At 36.3% G+C, this 20,123-nt stretch overlaps 1 protein-coding gene across 2 annotated transcripts in view; it reads right to left on the bottom strand.

The window, feature by feature from the left end:
• LOC114469181 (protein unc-13 homolog B-like) overlaps positions 1-20,123 on the bottom strand; it is a 116,022-nt gene that overhangs the window by 8,714 nt on the left and 87,185 nt on the right. For both annotated transcript variants that reach the window (XM_028456413.1, XM_028456412.1), the window contains 5 exons: positions 18,615-18,741; positions 18,087-18,183; positions 16,566-16,709; positions 13,888-13,965; positions 13,575-13,652 (listed from right to left, as the gene is read on the bottom strand). In XM_028456413.1, coding sequence (XP_028312214.1) covers positions 13,575-13,652; positions 13,888-13,965; positions 16,566-16,709; positions 18,087-18,183; positions 18,615-18,741 — 524 coding nt within the window. The remainder of the gene's footprint in view (positions 1-13,574; positions 13,653-13,887; positions 13,966-16,565; positions 16,710-18,086; positions 18,184-18,614; positions 18,742-20,123) is intronic.

Here is a 20,123-nt window from a genome sequence, read left to right as displayed (position 1 = left end):
TGAAACAAAAACATGTATTTTATTACATAATTGTGACCATCACCAGCCCTAAGAAAGGATAACAAAAAAACTTTATTAGAGGGGAAATATTAAAAAAGAGGGCAATGGTGAGGAAGAAAGGAACAGGGAAGAGGAAGTTAGGGTGGGACAAGAGAAGGAGTGGTTGACGGTCAACTATTTTGGTTGTGCTGAAAGTGTAATGTGATGAGATCCATCACTGATGTCACTTTAACTAATAAGTGACTTTTAGTCTAATTACATTTAGAATCAAGTAATCAGTAAAGTGACTTTTTAAAGGAATAATCAGTAATCAGATTCATTTTTACAGTAACTGTGGTAACACTGTGTTCATGACATTGTTTTAAGGTTTGCCGAAGTAATTTGTGCCGGTCAACAAACAGCACATAATTAGACATCAGGCTCTTTCTTTCCTGTAGGCCACTATAGTAGTACAGTATTCTTCATGATAGCGAGATGAGATCATCATCTGTCAAAGGCTCAAGCTTTAATTCAAACTGACACTGCCACAAAATGTATCCACCTTCTTTAACAGCCCGTCCAATATTATGTTAAGTTAAATGCATGTGCTCCTGACATGTTTCCACTGTTAACTGCCAGATTTCCTCAGAGGAGTTCTGCGGATCACCTTTGATGCTTCAAAGGAAGCATCAAAAGCAATTCGAAGCATGTCGGGAGACAAAATTTCTGGGCAAACCTTGTCTGAATAAAGGAAACCTTAACTTAACACACTATTTAAGAAGAAGACAAAATTAATCTAGCTTAGAACTACTACATGGAAGTCAAGTGAAACTTCAAAGGAAACATCTGAGGCAATCAGCAGAACTCTGACGAAGACTGGCAGTTGACGGTCGAAACATGTCGGGAGATAAAATTTTCCTGAAAAACGTTGTCTGAATAAAGGAAACCTTAACATACTCTTCAAGAAGACGACAAAATTAATCTCACTGGAAGTGTCCAATATGAGGTCAGAAATAGTTTTGTGCTTTAATATTTCACATCCATGCACTTAGTCACTTTCAGAGGTCCAATAAAAAATGTTTTACTGTGTCTGAAGCTGAAAAACCAAGATCACATAAACAATAACTCTGCATGGAATTTCTGGACTCTGACCAAGAACAATAGTGTTCTCCTATAGCTGAGTGAACAATCCAAGCTTTCACTTTACTTACGACTGCATTGCAAAAAAAAATAGGCAAGAGCCTTCAACTCTGTCATTGGAAAGTCACAGTCCTTTCTCCAATCCAATTAGAAGAAGTGGCAGCTTGCCCGACATCGTCCGTATAATAACTCATTTGGGCAGTTTTCAATGGTACACTTTCCCAAAAAGTCTTTGAGATGCTTTATCTTCTAACTATCTTATCACTTGATTGGTCCAACATGCTGAGTGCACGTGATGCCCAGCATATTAATCAGTTATGGCTCCCATGTTGTGTTCTACTGATCTATTTACAGTCTGTTGCCAGGCTTTTTGAAGCAGGTTTATACTACAGTCAGCACAAGTACATAAAGGCTAGTTTTTCACCTTAGAGTGTAAAGCTTATACTTACCAACTGAGTTAAAGACCAGCGGACATGACAGGCCTTTAAACAGTAAACAACTACTCATGTATTTCCAGTAGAGCTATGTTTAATGCCACCAAGACCAGGGCTGTCAAACATATGGCCAGTGGGCCAAATGAGTGTTTATTTTATTATCATACTTTTTTAAATTAAGATTGAAATTAAATACATATTTTGTTATCGAGGTCGAGAAGGGTTAAACTAAATTTCAAAAACTGGTTAATTTTAACTTTCTGTTTCTATAAACAAAAAATGTAATGTTACAAAAGGCTGTCTTTTCATATTGTGCTACTGGAAGTTATCATTTTATAAGTAAAAACGAGTATGAGGATGGACAAAATGTGAGTTTTACCAGTGGTGTCTCTCGCTGTGGGTAAAATGTCTTTGGAACTTTACTCTGATGGTATTTTTTACATGAAAATCATCTGCAGAAAACTCTGCACGCATATCACTCCAAAGAAGGAGTGGAGAGACTCTTTCAGACACACTCTTTTATCATTTTGAAAAACAACAAACTGATGCATGTCCATCAACTTCTGTTATACCTCACAGTCCTCAAATGCGCTCTTGCTTTGAAAACCACAACTTCCAGTAGGACAATATGACAAAAAGCATTTTTTTTTTCCATCTGACATTTCATTTTTTGTTTTTAGAAAATGCATTTTAGATATTGACAACTTTATTTATTTGTCAAAAGTAAAACATTACACCGTGCAGTTTGAGGTACACGTGATTAAATGTTTTTTTGCCTTCGTAGATCTACTGGTATCTGAAAGTTGTAGTTCTTGAGGATTTCTTTTAATTCATACACTGATGAGGTCGAGATGTCTATGCTCCAACACTCATGCACTAATCAATCTAATGTAAAGACTGTGTGTGCTGTACTAAGACAATACCTGTACACACTTGTACTACACAACCTGCAAAAAAATTTGGATGAAGAATTTACTGCTGCATTTACAAGCAGGGATGAACCAACGGCCATAATGAACCACTCTTTGGCCACCATATCTGTATGCAAGTGTTGTTTCCACAGTAGGGTTCCAATTACAGTAAACAGATGAGCACTTATCATGAATATCAGCGACCAAACAACAACAAAAGTATGAGTAGGAGTGAAGGACCAGGTGCCATACGAGCAGAGTTTTTACATTAGTGCCTTGTATCAATGATATTGTACATATTGTGGACAGCTTGTTAGAGTTGAAAAAGAAATGACAAAGTTTGCCAATTTCACCTGTTACAGTCAACTAACTCACAATTAAAAACAGCAGCTTCATTGACTTTTTAATTAAGCTTCTTCAGGGTCACGGGTATGAAGGTGGGGGTACACCAAAGACAGGATACAAGTTCATCACAGGGGAAACACAACCGACAGACTAGAGGTTAGATCAGGCCCAAAAAATACAGCTCGACCCGACCCAAGCCCCGACCAATTCACTTAAATTGTAAGCGGGGGGGGGGCTTATTATAGCATCCTACAGAATGTTGAAAAGGACGACAACCTTCTTGCATTTGAGTTGTTTATTCCTACACAGAACTGCGGTTACTGTCGGCTGTTCTCTCATTCATTCACATCCAAAACTACTCTCTCACACCCACACACGCACACACACATAAACACACACAGGGCGTTTCCTCACCTCTGCACCTCTGACCCGCCCCCTAATCCACTCACAGCCACTCACATTCCAGCTTTGCCCAAAGATGCATTCAAAGCATGCACAATAATCGGAACCATCATAACATTAGAACAATAACACTACAACTATAACACACTGCAGTGATGTTACAGTAAGCAGACCAAACTTAATAAATTAAGTATGATCACATTTTGTATTAATTAAACTAAAAAAGCGATGGTTGTAGCTTATTCAAAGATTTAAAAAATGTTTTTAAAAATTAAAAATTCTTGAAGCCCGACCCGACCCTAACCTGACTCAAGCGTGACACCTCGGCCCGACCCAGCCCGAAATTCAGAACCTCTACAACAGACAACCACTCACACTCCTGTTCACTCCTATGTGAAATCTAGACTCCCTGAACATACATGATTTTGGATGGTGGGAAAAAAAAACGACAAGCACGGTGAGAACAGGCAAACTCTACACGGGAAGGACATGCTAGCCGCGTAGAAAGAAATCCAGAATAATTTTTCTGCACAGTGTCTAAAATCTATTTCTAGAAAGGAAGTAGGGAGGGAGCAATGAGAAAGATGGGCCGACACTTGTATCTGTTACCTTTTGGTCAGCAGTGGTTTCAGTCTATCCAGAAAAACAGAAAAAAGGAGACAAACACTGATGTGAAAACAAAAGTCACACAAATTTCACAGGGCCTTTAAAACCAAATCCAAACCAAACTGAGGGATCTATCAGGGTATTAAAAGGGCTATGGGTTGCTGTGTGACATGACCAGATTTTAATCCATCCAGCTTCCAAAAAGGAAACTTTGGTTTTAAAAATACAACATATTATATCATTTTTTTTACACTGTTTTATGCTTGAGTATATTTTGAATCTATGACTAAAAAAGGGAGACATCTTTCCTTTTTTCAAGCTATTTTCCAAAGTTTTATAGCTCATTTGTGGATACCATGATTAAATATCTGCACAAAAAATAGATTTAAATGTTACTGCACAGCTCACTGAATTCCTAATAAACAGAATCCTAAAATATGCCTTATATAGTTTTTTTATTCGTATCCTTGTAAAAGTGGGGAGATGTACGGAAAACACACACACCTTCACTTCCTCCTTTGACTGTTTAAGGGAAAATGAAGACAACATTAGTCAGCTGATCACCAGAGGCCATCCTCATGTGCATATTGTGCACGTGGGTGGATTTATTAAACAACAGATCAGATTGAAGTACTTGAACATGTCAAGGATTTCCTGGAAAGGAAGAGTCTGGAGGAGTTCATTTAAGTTTTGTTTCCTGTCCAAATTTCCAGCCTTAAATGCTGCTTTTGATTTTGAAGGTTGACTGCTTATACCAGCTGATGTATCCTGAAGCCTCATTAGAAAAAATTAACATAAAAAACCTACAGGGATTGTCAACCTTGTTATTATATATCTATGTATGCATTGGTCTGATCAGAAGATGAATGTATCTCCATGTTTACAGTAAACCCACCTCCTTAATCTTAGTTTTCTCCTTCAAAAACCATGATGCAAATACAGTAATACATAAAAACACAAATATTAATCTTCTCTCACACAAGTGATACATGAAGCATTTATAAAGAAAATAAAAACAATGTTTTAGAAGGATGAGAGGATTGAGGAGTTGATTTATTCGTTGGTCAGAGACACAAACTGACCTGTTTCTCTTTGTCTTTCTTTTCAGCCTGTAAGGACACGAGTATGTGAGAATATAAGCACCGACACTCTACACACACACACACACACACACACACGCACACGCAGTCCAAAAGTTCCGCAGTTTTAATTGTTTACAGCTCAGTTTGGGATATTCTTACACGAGACATATAATCTGTTTTTAAAAGCATAACTTAAGAGTCAACATAAGAGTCTATAAAAGATAAATACCATGTGCATATGCTAATAAATTGCTAATCTATTTATATTCAACATTAAAAAATCAAAGCTGCCTTTAGGTCATGAAAAGGAAATAATTCCTAACAGATATCTCAGACTAATGTCCCATTTGTGATGATTATTTCACACTCAAAACTTTTTTTTAAAACTTCCATTAACTCCATCTACTTTTGGTCTTTCTATCCAGTCAGGTTAGCTTAGTTATTAGCTGTATAACTAGGAGGATCATGGAGGACATTAGTAATCATTAACATTGGTAATTGCTTAAGAAATTGCCTACAACCTGGACCAATATAGCTACACTGTAGGTATAGCAAAACTGCTGTTGACTTTCAGGGATTACTTTAAGGAATCAAACATATTTTAATACGTGTGAAATTGAACATGGAATGAATTTGAACTCATCTCTTAAAGAGTTGCAGTTGAACCAATGTGTCTAAACGTAGCTGGTTTTAGTGTTTCCTGCATTAATAGCTCTTCCTCACTTACTATAGGTCTGTACTAAACTGTCTTCTGGTTTGCACGTCTATATCTTTGAGTAACAAACATTAGTAACAAGACAGAACGAGTCGAACAAAAAAAAGCTCTAATATGATGGCGCAAGAATAAAAAAAATTGTGAGAAATATAAAGTAAGGAATTCTATTCAAAGAGCGAAACACCAACAAATATATATATATATATATATATATATATATATCCTCTATTTGTTGTTTTCATAAAATATCCAAAAACTCAAAAATAACTAACTAATCACAATTGTTGTGTATCACAGAGGTGTCACGGGTCAATAGATTGAACTAGTGAAAGACGAAGTCAAGCAGAGAAAATACTTTACTTTTGTACTTCTCTCTATTCTGTTTTCTCCGTCAGGAAGTGCTTATCATTATCGATCATGCTCAGTGTGGGTGAACATTTTAGAAACCAGTGTGGCGTCTGCCAACGACACTACTGACAACTATTCGCCACTCCCACTTATTTTACTCTAATTGAGTTCAGGTAAAGTTCTTTTTTTTTTTTTTTTTTACACAGACTGATTTATTCTTCAAGTGAATTGAACTGATGTATTGTAATAAAAATGTATTTCCACACAGAAGAGAATCTTACATTCCTCCTTAAGATGGCAAACAAGCAGAAATAAACACACCTTTTCCTTCTCTGGCTCAGACTTGAAATGAGAAAAAAATAAAATAAAATAAAAGAGAATAAAATGACATTAATTGAAAAATAAAGCATGTTTTGAGTTAAACTTAAGAGTGCACCACTATCCGGTGCAGGCCTTACCTTTTCCTTGTCAAGCTTTTGAGGAAAAAAAACAAAAACAAAAACAAAGGACAAACATATTTAACAGAAAATAAGAAAATTAAATAAAAGCTGACACTCAGTTGCTTTTTTTATATAAGAATCTTTAGCACTGACACTCAGAGGTTGGAGTGAGGAGCAATAGGGTATATAAATAGGCTACAGGCTACAACATGGTAAAATACAATACAATACCAAAGGGGAAGGATCAGAGTGTGGATGGATAAGGGTTTAATAGACTGGGATTAGTGGGAAAAAAAAGACAAGTAATTACGGTAAAAATATGAAGTGATACAGGGTTAACTTTTGCTTTTAGTTTTTTCTCCACCGCTGAAGTTATATTTATGAACGTGGTAGAAATGTTACAGAAATAGAGAGAAAAGATTTACACTGTATTTACTATTGATTCTTGTTGAAGTGAAATTTGATCTAAAATAGTAATAAGTAATAGCCTTCAATGTAACTGGCATTAGTTTGCACTTTTTGTTGTGAACATCTTTTGCTTCCTGGTCAGAATTTTATTTTCATTGATGAGTAGCAGGAAACATGTAAAAACATATGATACAGCACAGTTTCCTTATTGAAAATTTGATTTAACATAAGCTAAATTGTATTTTTGTATTTGTTTAAATCCTAAGCTTTTTTTTGTTGTATGTATAGGCCCACTGAACCAACCATTATGTCCCTGATGTTGGTCTGATTATCTTTTACATCGATAGCTTTCATTTATTTACTGTGGACTATCCATTTTTGTCACTAATATGGTTTTGTTTTGATCAGTTTTACTGTTAATATTGTCCTGCCTGTTTGTCAGTAGTTGTTATGTAACAATAGTTTATGCCAGTGTAAACTGTCTTAGAAATAAGTGAACATGAAAAGGCATTTAGGGCCATCAAATAAATGAATCCAAAAAACCAAAGCATCTGATGAAAACAGACGCTTAATAAAACATTTCGACACCAATCCGTCCGTTTAGTGAAATATTGCAGTTAAACAGCCGGATTCTGTTTATGCACATTTTAATGGAATTTGCTGTGTTTGTGTCAGTTTAATAATTCATAATTTGATCATATTTGAAGTCTAACTAGCGTGGTTGTTTCTACACGGTTTGATCTACACACACAGCACGACACACAGTGCGAAGGTTTGCTTTTATACAAAAACATTTAGCAAACAGTCACATAGCCACACCCACCTTCTCCTCCCTCTCTTTGTTGTCCACCTAAAAGTGGGCGGGGCACGGGAGGAGCAGCACACCATAGTTAATACAATCGATAAAGGCATAGCACTCACACACACACGCACGCACACGCATACACAAATGTGTTTTTCTTTTGGTGAATAATTACCATTTAAAAATTATTCAGTCCATAGTTTTGATTAGTGTTACGCTTGTTTTCAATTCTACTCTTATCTTTCCATTACAAACATTACACTATTCATTAAACATTTCTACTGAAGCAGCATCTGGTGTGCGGACTCACTTTTATTACCTTAGAATCTCACCTTACACCTTGAATGGGACAATTTATTGAACGAAATAAATGAAGAAATAAGTAAAAAAAAAAAAAAAATACAGTCCATAAATAGATACATAAATAAATAAAGAGTCAAGAAATAGATAAAAACAGAAATAGCGAATGGTAAATTCAGCTACATTATTTGCCGGTACCTTGGAAAAAATTGCTGCTCTGCTGTAAAATGTCTATAATTTTATCGGTTTAGATCCTATAAGCAACAATATAGTAAAAAGAAACCCACCAACAATACAAATGTGTTTTTTCCCCCTAAATGTGGCAACAAAGGTTCTGATTAGTGAGAATTATTACCATTTATTAACAATTATTCAGTCCTGTGAATGCTAATCTTATTTTTCCATTACAAACTATGGGAGAATCTCACCTTACACCTTGAATGGGTAAATTTGTTTAACCCAGTCAATAAATAGATACATAAATAAATAAATACATAGTCAATAAATATAGATAAACAACTAAATAGCAAATGTAAAATTTTGCTTTACTATCGTATTTGCTGGTACCTTGAAAAAAAAAAAAAAAACACTGTTCTGTTGTAAGATTTCTATAATTTTCGCAGTATAGGTCATATAAGGGACAATATAGCAAAAAGAAAACTATCAGCAAACAACCTTGAACAACTTTTTCAAACGACATCCGATTTAACATACACGTATCATCAGAGGAGTGGCACAAAGAAAAAAAAGCACTTTATCAGAAACTCCACAGACATGTCCTCGACTCTGGATGTCCTTCAACAGTGTCTGCATTCTCTCATATTTTCCCAGCTTTTATCAGATTGCAAGAAGCTCAGGCACTCTCCAGTTCCCCCTGTTCGACTTTCCTCCGCTTCGCTGTCCTCTGGTAACCCAGTTAATACAACTATTTTACAAGCCATTACATCCATTCATCCTGGAAGCTCTCCGATTCATCTATTAATCACTTAGTGCTCATGTCAGTCTGCGTTAGATCATGGTAATAAATATGTGTAGGCAGCCTGTGCACAGTATTAGTGTTTTATGGAGATTTAGGGATCGTTTGTGAGAAGGAATTTGTTTGTCAGCTGTGTTTGCAGACCAGCAGATGGTATTTGAAAAATCCAAACAAACAACAATAGATAACAATTCTCCCTCTGTGCTTTGGACTTATAGTGTAATGTACATTTTCTGCATAGTTCCAGTTCTTTTAAAAGTTGAAATATTTCAGTATCTCTCAAAAGAAAGTGTAGTTTTTATTTTTACGTGATTAAAGTAAAAAAAAAAAATAGCAACAAAATGCAAAGTTAAGAGCTATTACCAAATGATATGTTGGAAACGACCGGTAAACTTGTTCTTGTTGTGACTATTTTTAATATCACATATTTATGGAGACCCCAGAGATTTTTTTCTGTCTCTGAAATAAAACGTTTTTTTTGATCATCTTTGCTATACTGTGTGGCAAAGTTGTCAGGATTAGTGCACAAAGTGACTCATTCAACTAGATTTATATTTCAGAAAGTAGTAGTTTTTATTCGGTCATTTCATTCCATTAAACATTAAACAAAACATTTCCATTACCTCGTGTACAGCACGACTGAAAGGGTTTAGGCTGAAGTTAATACTTTTTATGTCTAACCCTGTTTCCAGACTTCAACGAGACAAAAACACAAAGATTTATAATCAACAATTTCAAGTGTCCAACAGAAGAGAAATACACATGTATTTAGAATAGTTATTTGAACATAAATGTCATTTTGTTTTATGTTATTTTTTAACTAAATCATGTCACTTAATTAATTTAGTCCGTTATGGATCTATTAAAGTATTTTCATTAGTTGCTACTTTTATTCATCCTGAGCTTATATATTTTGTAATTACAGTATAGTAAATTCATACATCTTTTTGAAAGCTGTGACTGTTCCCGTCAGTAATATTTGATCTTTCAAGTCTTTCCATAGATTAACACCCCTTACAGAAATACATCGACTTGTTTTATTTGTTCTAGCTTTTATATTTTTGAAAATGCCGGTTCCTCTGAGGTTATACTGACTTTTCCTGTGTTCAAAAAGCTCCTGGATGTGAGGAGGGAGAAGATTATGTGCCTTGTACACCATTACTAATGTGTTAAAGTTAACAAGATGATGGATTTTCAATACATTTTGTTGCCTTTTTTTGGATCTGTAGTTGTTTCACCATATTTCCAAGCCATAATTTAAGTAAGGAAGAATGAGGGAGTTATATAAAGTATATAATACAGTTGTTTGATATTGTGTGATGTTTTAATTAAAAATATATATATAATTATTTAAGTTCTTTGAGCTTTCTGCCTCTTCCTGCACTGCATATCTATTTCTGTGATATTATGTATTGGTTTTTTTTAAATTGTGCAAAATAGATAAATAAAAATGATAAATACAGTTTAAAAACAATTAACAAATATTCAAATCAGTATTTTATTGTATTATTACTTGACATTTCAGGCGACCATAATTTATTACCAGGCGACCCCACATGGGGTTACAACCCCAAGTTTGAAAAACCCTGGAATAGAGGGATATTTACTACACGGAATATTAAAACCACAGATGGATTAACCCACAACCTTCTAACTGTGCTGCAGCATTACTGACTTCTTTTTATTCATTTATTTAGAGGTTTTCAACATATTTACATGCAACTGCTGTTGCAGGCTTCAAATAAAATATATAAATATAAAAAAGAAATAAACACTATAGAAATATTTTTAGCACTTGCCTCCAAAATGTAAAATGAATCATCTACAGACTATCATACACAAATATAGAAGAAACGTGTAGATCTTTAACGTGCATTGCTCTTACCTCAGATCCCTCTGAGTCTGAACAGCCCGACTGATGACAGCAAGAAAAAAAACAAAAAAATAAATAAAACCGAAGAAAATTTTAGAGCAACAACAAACAAATAAAATAACATGAAACGTGGTGATGAGCTTGGTAGTCGCTCTCAACTTGTACTCAAATTATAATATTGTAAATAAATAAATAATAATAACAAAATAATAGTAAAGGTGCAAAATAGTGAACGTTTGGGCTACTGATAGGATCTGCAAATAAATTCTTAACGCACCATGTCATCTTCCTCTTCATAGCCAGAACCAGCCTGGTCAAGAATGGAATGGAAGAAGAAAGGAAATAACAAATAACACAAAATGTAAAAACAAATAATAATTTTCAAAAAAGGAAATAAAAAAACAATTAAATAATAAACCATGTTGGTTGCAGAATATTTTGTCATGATTTCAGTGTTTGTCAGTAGGTAGGAGTGGCTGCCACATTGAGGATCTTACTTCTGTTTAGTCTAAAGAAAGCTCTTCATTCAACAATGATATTCAAATAGACCCTAATCCTCTAATGTTGTGTCCTCTCTGGTTGGTTAAACTGTTTCACAATGAAAATGGGTAAACCCACCTCTTCATCACACTCCTCAGGTTCCTCCTCGTTCTCCAGCTTTTGGGACAAAGCAGCAGAGGATTTTTTTTTTTAACCCGTGGAAAATTCAAAAATACGGGCTCATTTCTCAGCAATTGAGAGAAGCTATTGTATAAATAGGGATGTGACTAAAAATACACTAGAGAACAGCACTGGATGGTTGACAGGTTGGAAAGTCCACACAGAGAGGGTTTATACTTGTTTTCTTTAGTAGAGTTTGTGTTCTGAGGAGTGGCTGGGGAGGGAGGGAATGGAAAGGACTAAAAAAAAAAAGAAAAGGAGAACATACCCTTTCCTCCTCAGCAGTCAACTGTGAATAAAATTCACAGTGAATATCAGTAAATGCTTCAAACTAAACTCCTGCTAAACGATTCGACTCACTACTGACAACAATCATTATTTACTAATTAAAGATATAGTATGCAATTCTGTTCAGAAACACTTTTTATTGTTATTCTGGGTGAAAGAGCCCTGATGGGCACATAAGGGGGTGGAGCTTAGAGGTGGTCTTGCTAGCTTTCCAACATTGCGGACTGAACCTTAAAGTATCTTTTCTTATGTTTTATTCACAACTAGACTTTTGACCATAGTTTCTTTCCAGTGCTTTTATAGTTACATTTATTGGTTATAGCAGTGATTCCAAAATTGTCCACAATCCCGTCCCCTTCAGACTTTTAACCTGAAGCCACGTACCCTTATCCACACTTAAAAAACACAATAATAAACGTCATAGAGACTTATATGTAGCCCTACAGTGAAATCTGTCCCTGAATTTTACCATTACTGTTGAGGCATAATAAATAATGAAAAAAATTTGTCTTTTTCTGTATTTTCTTTCGTGTTAGTCAAAGCTAAACATCCACTTTCACACAAGTTTGTGGTAGCAAAGGGCATCAAGCACGTTTGGCTAGCGCAAACCAATGTTGCTTTCATCATGTTTGTGCTTTTTTCATGAGACAGACTTGAGGTTAGACTTACATAGGCCATTACAGCATATACTTTGTGGCAATGCATGTAGGCTCCTGACTGCTGGTCTATTTAAATTCTAGCTTCCAATGTTGTCACACTGTTTTTTTAATGTAATTTTTATTCACGTACGACAATTTGTGTAGCCCTGGGGGTACCCGGACCCCACTTTGAGAACATAGAACTTATAGAACACCGTGAGCTTTTTGGATAGTTGCATGAGCCTAAGTTTGTTGGAACATTGACAGTTCATCAGTGCATATGAACCGTCACACGAAAATCCACTAAATACACACTCATAAATCAGTTAATAATTTCCCAGTGAAATATGACACAGCCGTGACACAGTAGGTGTCTTCAATATTGAAAAATATAATTAAGATAAATTTAATTAAAATTCAAGTGTATGTAATATCCACATCCCAGTACAAGGGAACACAGCGTTGATGCTTTTAAGTCATATACGTACCAGTTCACATTGTTTCTCTCAACCTTTGTACCATGCCTTTGATAAAGTACCTACACACACACACACACACACACTGCTTCCCACACAAACACACACATACCTGCACATCAGCGTTAATTTTGATTTAGTGTTAGTTATAGTCTTTTGACTAAAACACAATGTAGTTCTAGTCAACATTTCGTCATCAGGACAACAAATAAATAAATGACATTAAGAACTTAATCTTTAAAAAATGCGTCGACTATATTTGTAACAGATTTAGTCGTCTAAAATATACAGGATAGAGTTTACACATTTTTTTAAAGATTAAATTACCATTTATCAGCCTGATGGTATTAATGTTTGTAAATATACACAGACAGATTTGATGCGATCGATGCGTGAAACCACGTGACCTTGTGAGTTCTGATTGGCTTCGTTAACCGTATTAAAACAGTCATAGAGAAGTTATTGTGTCTTTTAAAAAATGTAGTCGAAAAAAACATTTTCAGCAAAATGAATGTTGCTGCACATATGTAAAAACTAAATGAATTTCCCTTAGAAACATTATCGGAACCTCTGTTTCATGATTCTTCCTCCTCGTGTGCAATGCCAACAAAAATACAATGAAATTGCTGATTAAAAACTTGTTACAAGATCCTTAAAACATTTCTTTTAATTCAATAAAGTTGAGAAAGTGAAAACCCAATGAAATCAGGGTCGGGGCCAGCACTCTGTCACTATCCTTCTCACCACTAACCTGTTTGGCTCCCATGGACTCGAACATCTTCTCTAAAAGAACCCTCATCTGCTGGATGTTGTTCATCAACACACATGGCTGAGTGAAGACAGCGGGGAGAGAGACACAGCAGATTGAGGGAGACAAGTTAGAAAGGTCAAACAAGGTGCAAACAAGCAAAGAGAATAACTTTGAGGATGTGCAGAAAGCAAAGGAATAAAACCCAAAAAAGGTTAGGTCTGTGAGGTAAAGAACAAAACAAACAAAAAGAATAAAAGATAAATGTATAAAAATGTATGATGCTGGGTTCGCTTTTGGATGCAACAGTACTCACTATCTTCTCCTTCTCACAGTAGGATGGAAAGCTCTTCACCAGCAGTGCACAATACTGCAGCAGGACTTTGGTGATCGTCTGTGGAAACACGATAATGAGATAACAAACATTGTGTTCGAGTTGGATTGCATTGATCGGGCTTAATAAGCTTCTGTTCGGCTTCCTCAGGGTTCAGTTCATCTTTTAAAAGGCTGCATTGATACAAGTTGCATCTAATTGACTTTATGGGTTTCTATGCAGAATTGAGACTCCCCCATAGTCTCAGCAGTTTTATTTTAACAAAAAAGACAGATCTGAGCTAATGAGCCCAAAAAAAACAACAACAACCAAACAAACAACCAAAAAAAAAAACCAACAACAACAACTGGAATATTGCTGTTGAACTGCTCAAACAGCTTCTACAACAGACGTGCTACTCTGAAGCCACTCTTTCACACATATTTAACTTTCCATTTCACAGTGTTTAATAGTTTACGGTGCATAGGTTATAAATGACTAATTACCGTTTCACATCTTTGCTGTTTTTGATACTTTGACACTGCTTTGATTTCTTTCTTTCTTTTTTTACACACGTTGATCCTGTTTGCACAATATCTTTTCTTTCTGACATTTACAAGATTGCATTTGTAGTTAGTAGTAGTAGTTTGAGTAATGACAATAATAATGATTCTGTCTAACTCTGTAGGCGATGTCAGTGCGAGCTGAAGGACGCAGTGCCGTTACTTCTTTATACGACACAACCCATATTAATATGTAATCCTTTTGTATATTGTTTTGTGTCTCACCTTGTAATTTGTTGAATGCTCTGTGATATGTACTGTCCCTACTTAAATAAAAATAATGAATAAATAAAATAAATGTAAGGTCATGCCCAATGCACGCACAAACAAGCAACATTTAAATGCTAAATTTAACACTAAGATGGACATATAAACTATTAAGAACTAATATTATTATAAAATAATTCATGAATGCACTATTTAAGGGTATGTTCTTGCATTTAACATCAACATAGAGATTGTATTTTAAGGTTTAATTTATTCAGACAACTGTTCCTCGAGAAATCTACTTTGATCTCCTGACATGTTTTGACTGTCAACCGTCAGTCTTTGCCTCGTCAGAGGTGCCTGCTGATCGCTTTGATGTTTCCTTTGATGTTTTCTTGACTTCCACGCGATAATTCCAACAAGAATGTTTTTGTTTTTTTGCATAACAAAAAGAATCTTGCTGGAGATATTAACATAGAAATTGAGGGTGTTGTGTAGCTCAGTGGGTTGAGCGCCCATCCCATGTACGGAGGCTGTAGTTCCTCAGCTGCAGCCGGTCCCAGGTTCGATTCCCGGCTTGGGACCCTTTGCTGCGTGTCATTCCCTGCTCTCTCTGATCCCTTTCCTGTCAAGCAACTGTCATATAAAGGCCACTAGAGCCCAAAAAAAAAAACATAGAAATTGTGCCCTTTAATCAGAAATCGCAAACAAATTATGAACATGTTCAACTATAAAAATTATTTGATGAAAATATGGATTATTTTGAAACTAAGATATTACATAATATCCCAGGAATAATTCAACATTCTTCTCTGGTTAGTAAAACAATGGCTCCTTACTGTGAGAAATTTCCCTGCTTTGTGCTGAGGCAGCACCTAATTTCTGATAGCAGCCCACGCTGTTTATTGAGGCTTAGGCGCCATTATCCAGCTGCCATGACCAACATGAGCTATAACTGCTGATGCTTGGATAACTAAAGTAATAAACCTGGGAACTGATAGGTGACAGAAAGGTAAAAAAAAACAAAAGAGGAGAGGAATTGAATGACAGGTATCATTGAGTCCACAGGGCAATTAAGATGACGGCACAGCGGAGGAGGGGATAAAAAGCGTGGAGGAAATTAGCATGAGTGGAACGGCGGCGAACGAGAAGTGAGTCAAGGGTTGGGGACAGCCGGGTGGACAGCTCAGAGTGATGGCTTACATTAGCCATTCTTTATTTAATGAGTCCAATATTGATCGAGTAGAGCCTCACCGCCCCCACCCCACCCCACACGCTAAGGAGGAGGGCGGCCAGCACACAGACACACACTGTACCCAATGCTTTGTCAGTTTTAATGGATTATAATGGCCTAAAAGCCACCGACTTTGATTACACTTCAAGAAATACAGCCTTACTGCACAACACTGAGCAGGAAATCAGTTTCAACCCCATAAAAAACTAACATTTACATAAAAGAAACAATTTAAACCTGTCTCATATGAGGGATGGCTGATTAATTTGAACAGTCACAATGTCACAACTTTAAAAGCCTCAAAATGTACAAATTACATTGTTAAGGTATGCAGGCTATATCCTTTTATCTTCTGCTCACAACAGACTCAAGGCGGGGATACACCCACAGGACGCCAGTCTGTTGCAGTCACGAGTTGTTTTGCAAAAGAAAAAACTCTGGTGCTGATGATTCTGACCTTGAAAAATGCTCAATAATGTGAAGTGTAGCATCCAAAATTAAATTTACTAACAAAATTCAGTAGTGAAAGCTTGTGCATTGTTTCAATGATTATCAACAGTCCTATTCGCAAGCATTGTGTTGTTTGTGATGGAACTGAATTCACCCTGAATCTAATGACAGCTAACAAACTGAAACAAGCACTCACAGGTGGAGCAGGAGAGAGTCACACATCTCACCTTTGCAAAGCGTCTGTTATAATGAGCCACCACTGCAGGATCCGGACAGTCCAGCTTCTTGATTATCTCAAAGCTCTGGTTAAGCTGAGTGAAAATGTCCACCACTGAGCTGGAGAACAGAGCGTGCTCAGATGTCGGCTGGAACTGAAAGTGGGAAAAGAAACAAACATGGTTAGTTCTGACATCTGACAGCCTTTCTTTCCTGTCAAACTATCACTAAAATATATCCTTCTATGTCTGAACAAATAAAGTGCTCCAATAGCCACCGTAATGGTATAAGTATATGCATTTGTTCAAATCTCATTTGTGTAAAAGTTAAAGGAAGGTTAATGAGCACTTTGCTTTTTCCCAATAACAAACCCTTAATGGACTCTTTGCTAAACCTCAAATGAGCTGTGTTATTCGTCTACTTAACAGTCAGAAAGTGAAGGATACAACAAATAGTGAGCGTCAGTGTTTCAGTTTAGCTTCTCAGGAAGCCAACACATATAAATAAATGTCCTCAGATCTCAACTCAGTAATGAGTAACCTCGTCTGACGTGTTGGAAAGTGTGGCTCTGTGCAGCTTTGAAGTATTTATCCTCCCTGCAGCACAGCCTTGATCAGTAGCGTTTGTGATGGTAATTCTATTGTTTGGTTGCATACAGATTGAGTTGCTTTTAAATCATTTAACTATACAAGCAAACTTTTTCCAACTACCAGTTATGACATGATTGTAAAAATGAGATCCATTCTTGATAGAAAAATATGTCTTCTCAAAACTTCGGCAATCAGTCCTTTTCAAACCCACTGTGGTAAAGAGAGTAGAAAAGTATTAAGAGGAAAGTATCGGGTAACTGAATCTGTTTGCAATGGTGTGGTTATTAAAGATGGGACGATATACAGTATCATTCAACAAGATGTCACGATACTGAAACATTACAAAATGTAATAGGGAGGCAGATAAAAATAATACACATTATCTACTAAACAGCGGATTATGTTTTTTTCACTTCTGAGCTTGCTTTGAAAAGGTCATACCCAGAGTAAGTATGCAAGTACGTCCAGACTTAAAGTCAAATTAAAAGCATTGTTATTTTTCCAACAGCACTATTGTCTACCGTATCGTATCACTAGTAGTTATTTAAATAACAGCGCAGTACCCATTTGGGTCATTTAGTGATACTATTTAACTACACAAGGGGAAGCAACAAGTATCTCTTGAATCTTAAAACTTGATAATAATAATAACAATAATATAATAATGGCTTGGATTTATATAGTGCTTATTTTGAGGAGACTCAAAGCACATTAGAATCCATGAATCATTCACACCAGTCACTCACATCAGATAGAGAAGCTTTGTTGCTTGTTAGCACCTGTAAGAACTGTCAGGCCCTACAGGTCTATGCAGACAAAGTCTCTCAGAATTTAATAAATCTCTGCACGGTTTCGCCCCAGTGTCATTCACACAGAAGATGAACTATGAACGCAGCAGCCCTTGGCCAAGCTCATAGTCTGAAAGGTGGCCTTTGGACTCACCCCTTCTCTTTTGTCTCTGTCCAACGCTCCGTGCATGAACTCCAGTGAAACCTCCTCGTTCTCAGCCAGCCAGGCTAGAACGAACTGAAGGAACCATCTGTAGCAAAAACACACGCTTATCAATGACTGAGAGGAAGCAGTGTGATAATGAGGACACGTTTGGCAGAAATTGAAAAAGCAGTTTTCTCTTATCGACCGTTTGAGTTTTAGAAATGATCCCTTGGTTGTAATTACCTTTCTGATTCTTTAACAAATTGTCCACAGTCTCCTAATAGACACGTCAGTGACTTTAGCTGTTCTTTCATGTAGGTGTTTTCACAAGGTGCCGCATCAATAATTTCAGTAAATATCATCTTGTCAATCCGTTGTGTTTTTGTACACACCCACAAAGACGAGCTGTCAATGAGTGCCCGTCATTTCATTTAGAAGCGCTCTCAAAATCAATCAAGATAAGCTTTCCTTTGTGACAGCCGATGATTAGGTAAATGTGAGTGCGTGTGAGTGCGTGCACGGGTGTGTCTGTCTTACGCGGGGTACTCGGGCACAGCATCGGTAAAGGCGGGCAGCTCGTTCACGTACTCGTTGTAAAGCCATTTGACCTTGAAGTGCAGGTTCATGTAGTCAGCAGTTTTGCACAGCTTGTGCTTCTCATGTTCTGACGAAACAGAAAACATCACATCAAAAAATGAAAAAAGAAATAATCATCTTTTATATCTCTACGAAAATCTGTGAACTTTCGCCTGCAACCTGTGAAAATACGAGACATTTGAACCAAATCATGTTGTCGTTTGTACATGAAGGGCAGCGTGAAACCTGGAGTATATTTTTGAGTAATCCAGGTTTCACTTCTCATGATGACACATACACACACAAAAATTCCCAGTTTACAAAATTATATGGAGAAATTAATGACTCCATTAAGTAGTAAAAAAAACTGCTGAATGACAGGTACCAGTTGGTTATTCCCATAATATCTGTCAGCAGACATCACACTGTGTATTTTTAAAATCCCACAATTTGGACCTAACTACGCCTCACAAACACACGCCACAGCCCAGTAGGGATTACAAAAGGTCAATTTGATTCCCCGCAGATGAGGCCAAGGACTCCTATGGGTTTGAGTTACAGTTGTCTAGACATTTATTTCCTAGCAGTGGCAAATCTGCCCTCAAGTTTACCTGCTAAAGTGTTTGTATGTCAGTGCACATGGTCTATATGAAGAATGGTCACGGAGCACCTTGGTTGGACCAAATGAGTTACAGTTATGCCATCATTTGCTCATTGATCAGTATTTCTGCCTCCACAAGGAAGTAATATTTTCAAAGGCATTTATTTATTTGTTTGTCTGATAGCAGGGTAACACATTTTGACAAAAATCTAACCAAAGATAGACCTTACAACCAACGATTGTTTAAAGGGCCCATGTTAAGTTAAATTGATTTTTCTGTGCTTTAAACATCATAAAGTGCTATTTGGGCTTCACACACATGCCAAAGTGTTTTTTTCATTGATTCTCTCAATCGTTAGTCAGAGGGTGATTTGCTCCTTTCTTACTAACTTACTTACAGTTGCTAAAACTATGGAAAGCAGGCGAGTTTGGGAAAATAAACTTCAAATACAATGTTTTTGGGGTTCTTGGAACAAATGGAGATGGTGAAAAATAACATGACAAAAATTCACATCTCGTTTTGTCAGGTTTTGTGATTTTCAACAAAAAAAAAACAGTAAGGGTGCCCCTACATTTGGATCTACTGTATAGTTATTAATGAGGATAGACATTTCTTCAAAGCCTTTAAAGTGTGAACGATAATAATTCCATGATCAGGATCATTGATCCAGATAACTGCAAATATCAGGCAAAGAGGAGATTTGGTGCTTGGCAGAGATTTATGTTGTCTGAGTGCTCTTGTTTACTTTTTTTTTTGCGAAGAAAAGTCTGATTAACTACACCGATGAGTTAAATTACCCTCATAGCAACACAAAGAAGATCTGAAATAAATTCTACAAATTCCAGCCAAGAAAGTACCCAAAGGTTTG

The sequence above is a fragment of the Gouania willdenowi genome, chromosome 9 (assembly GCF_900634775.1).
Source record: "Gouania willdenowi chromosome 9, fGouWil2.1, whole genome shotgun sequence".
Taxonomy (NCBI): domain Eukaryota; kingdom Metazoa; phylum Chordata; class Actinopteri; order Blenniiformes; family Gobiesocidae; genus Gouania; species Gouania willdenowi.
Note: the sequence above shows the minus strand (reverse complement) of the source record. Positions and strands in the feature narration are given on the sequence as shown.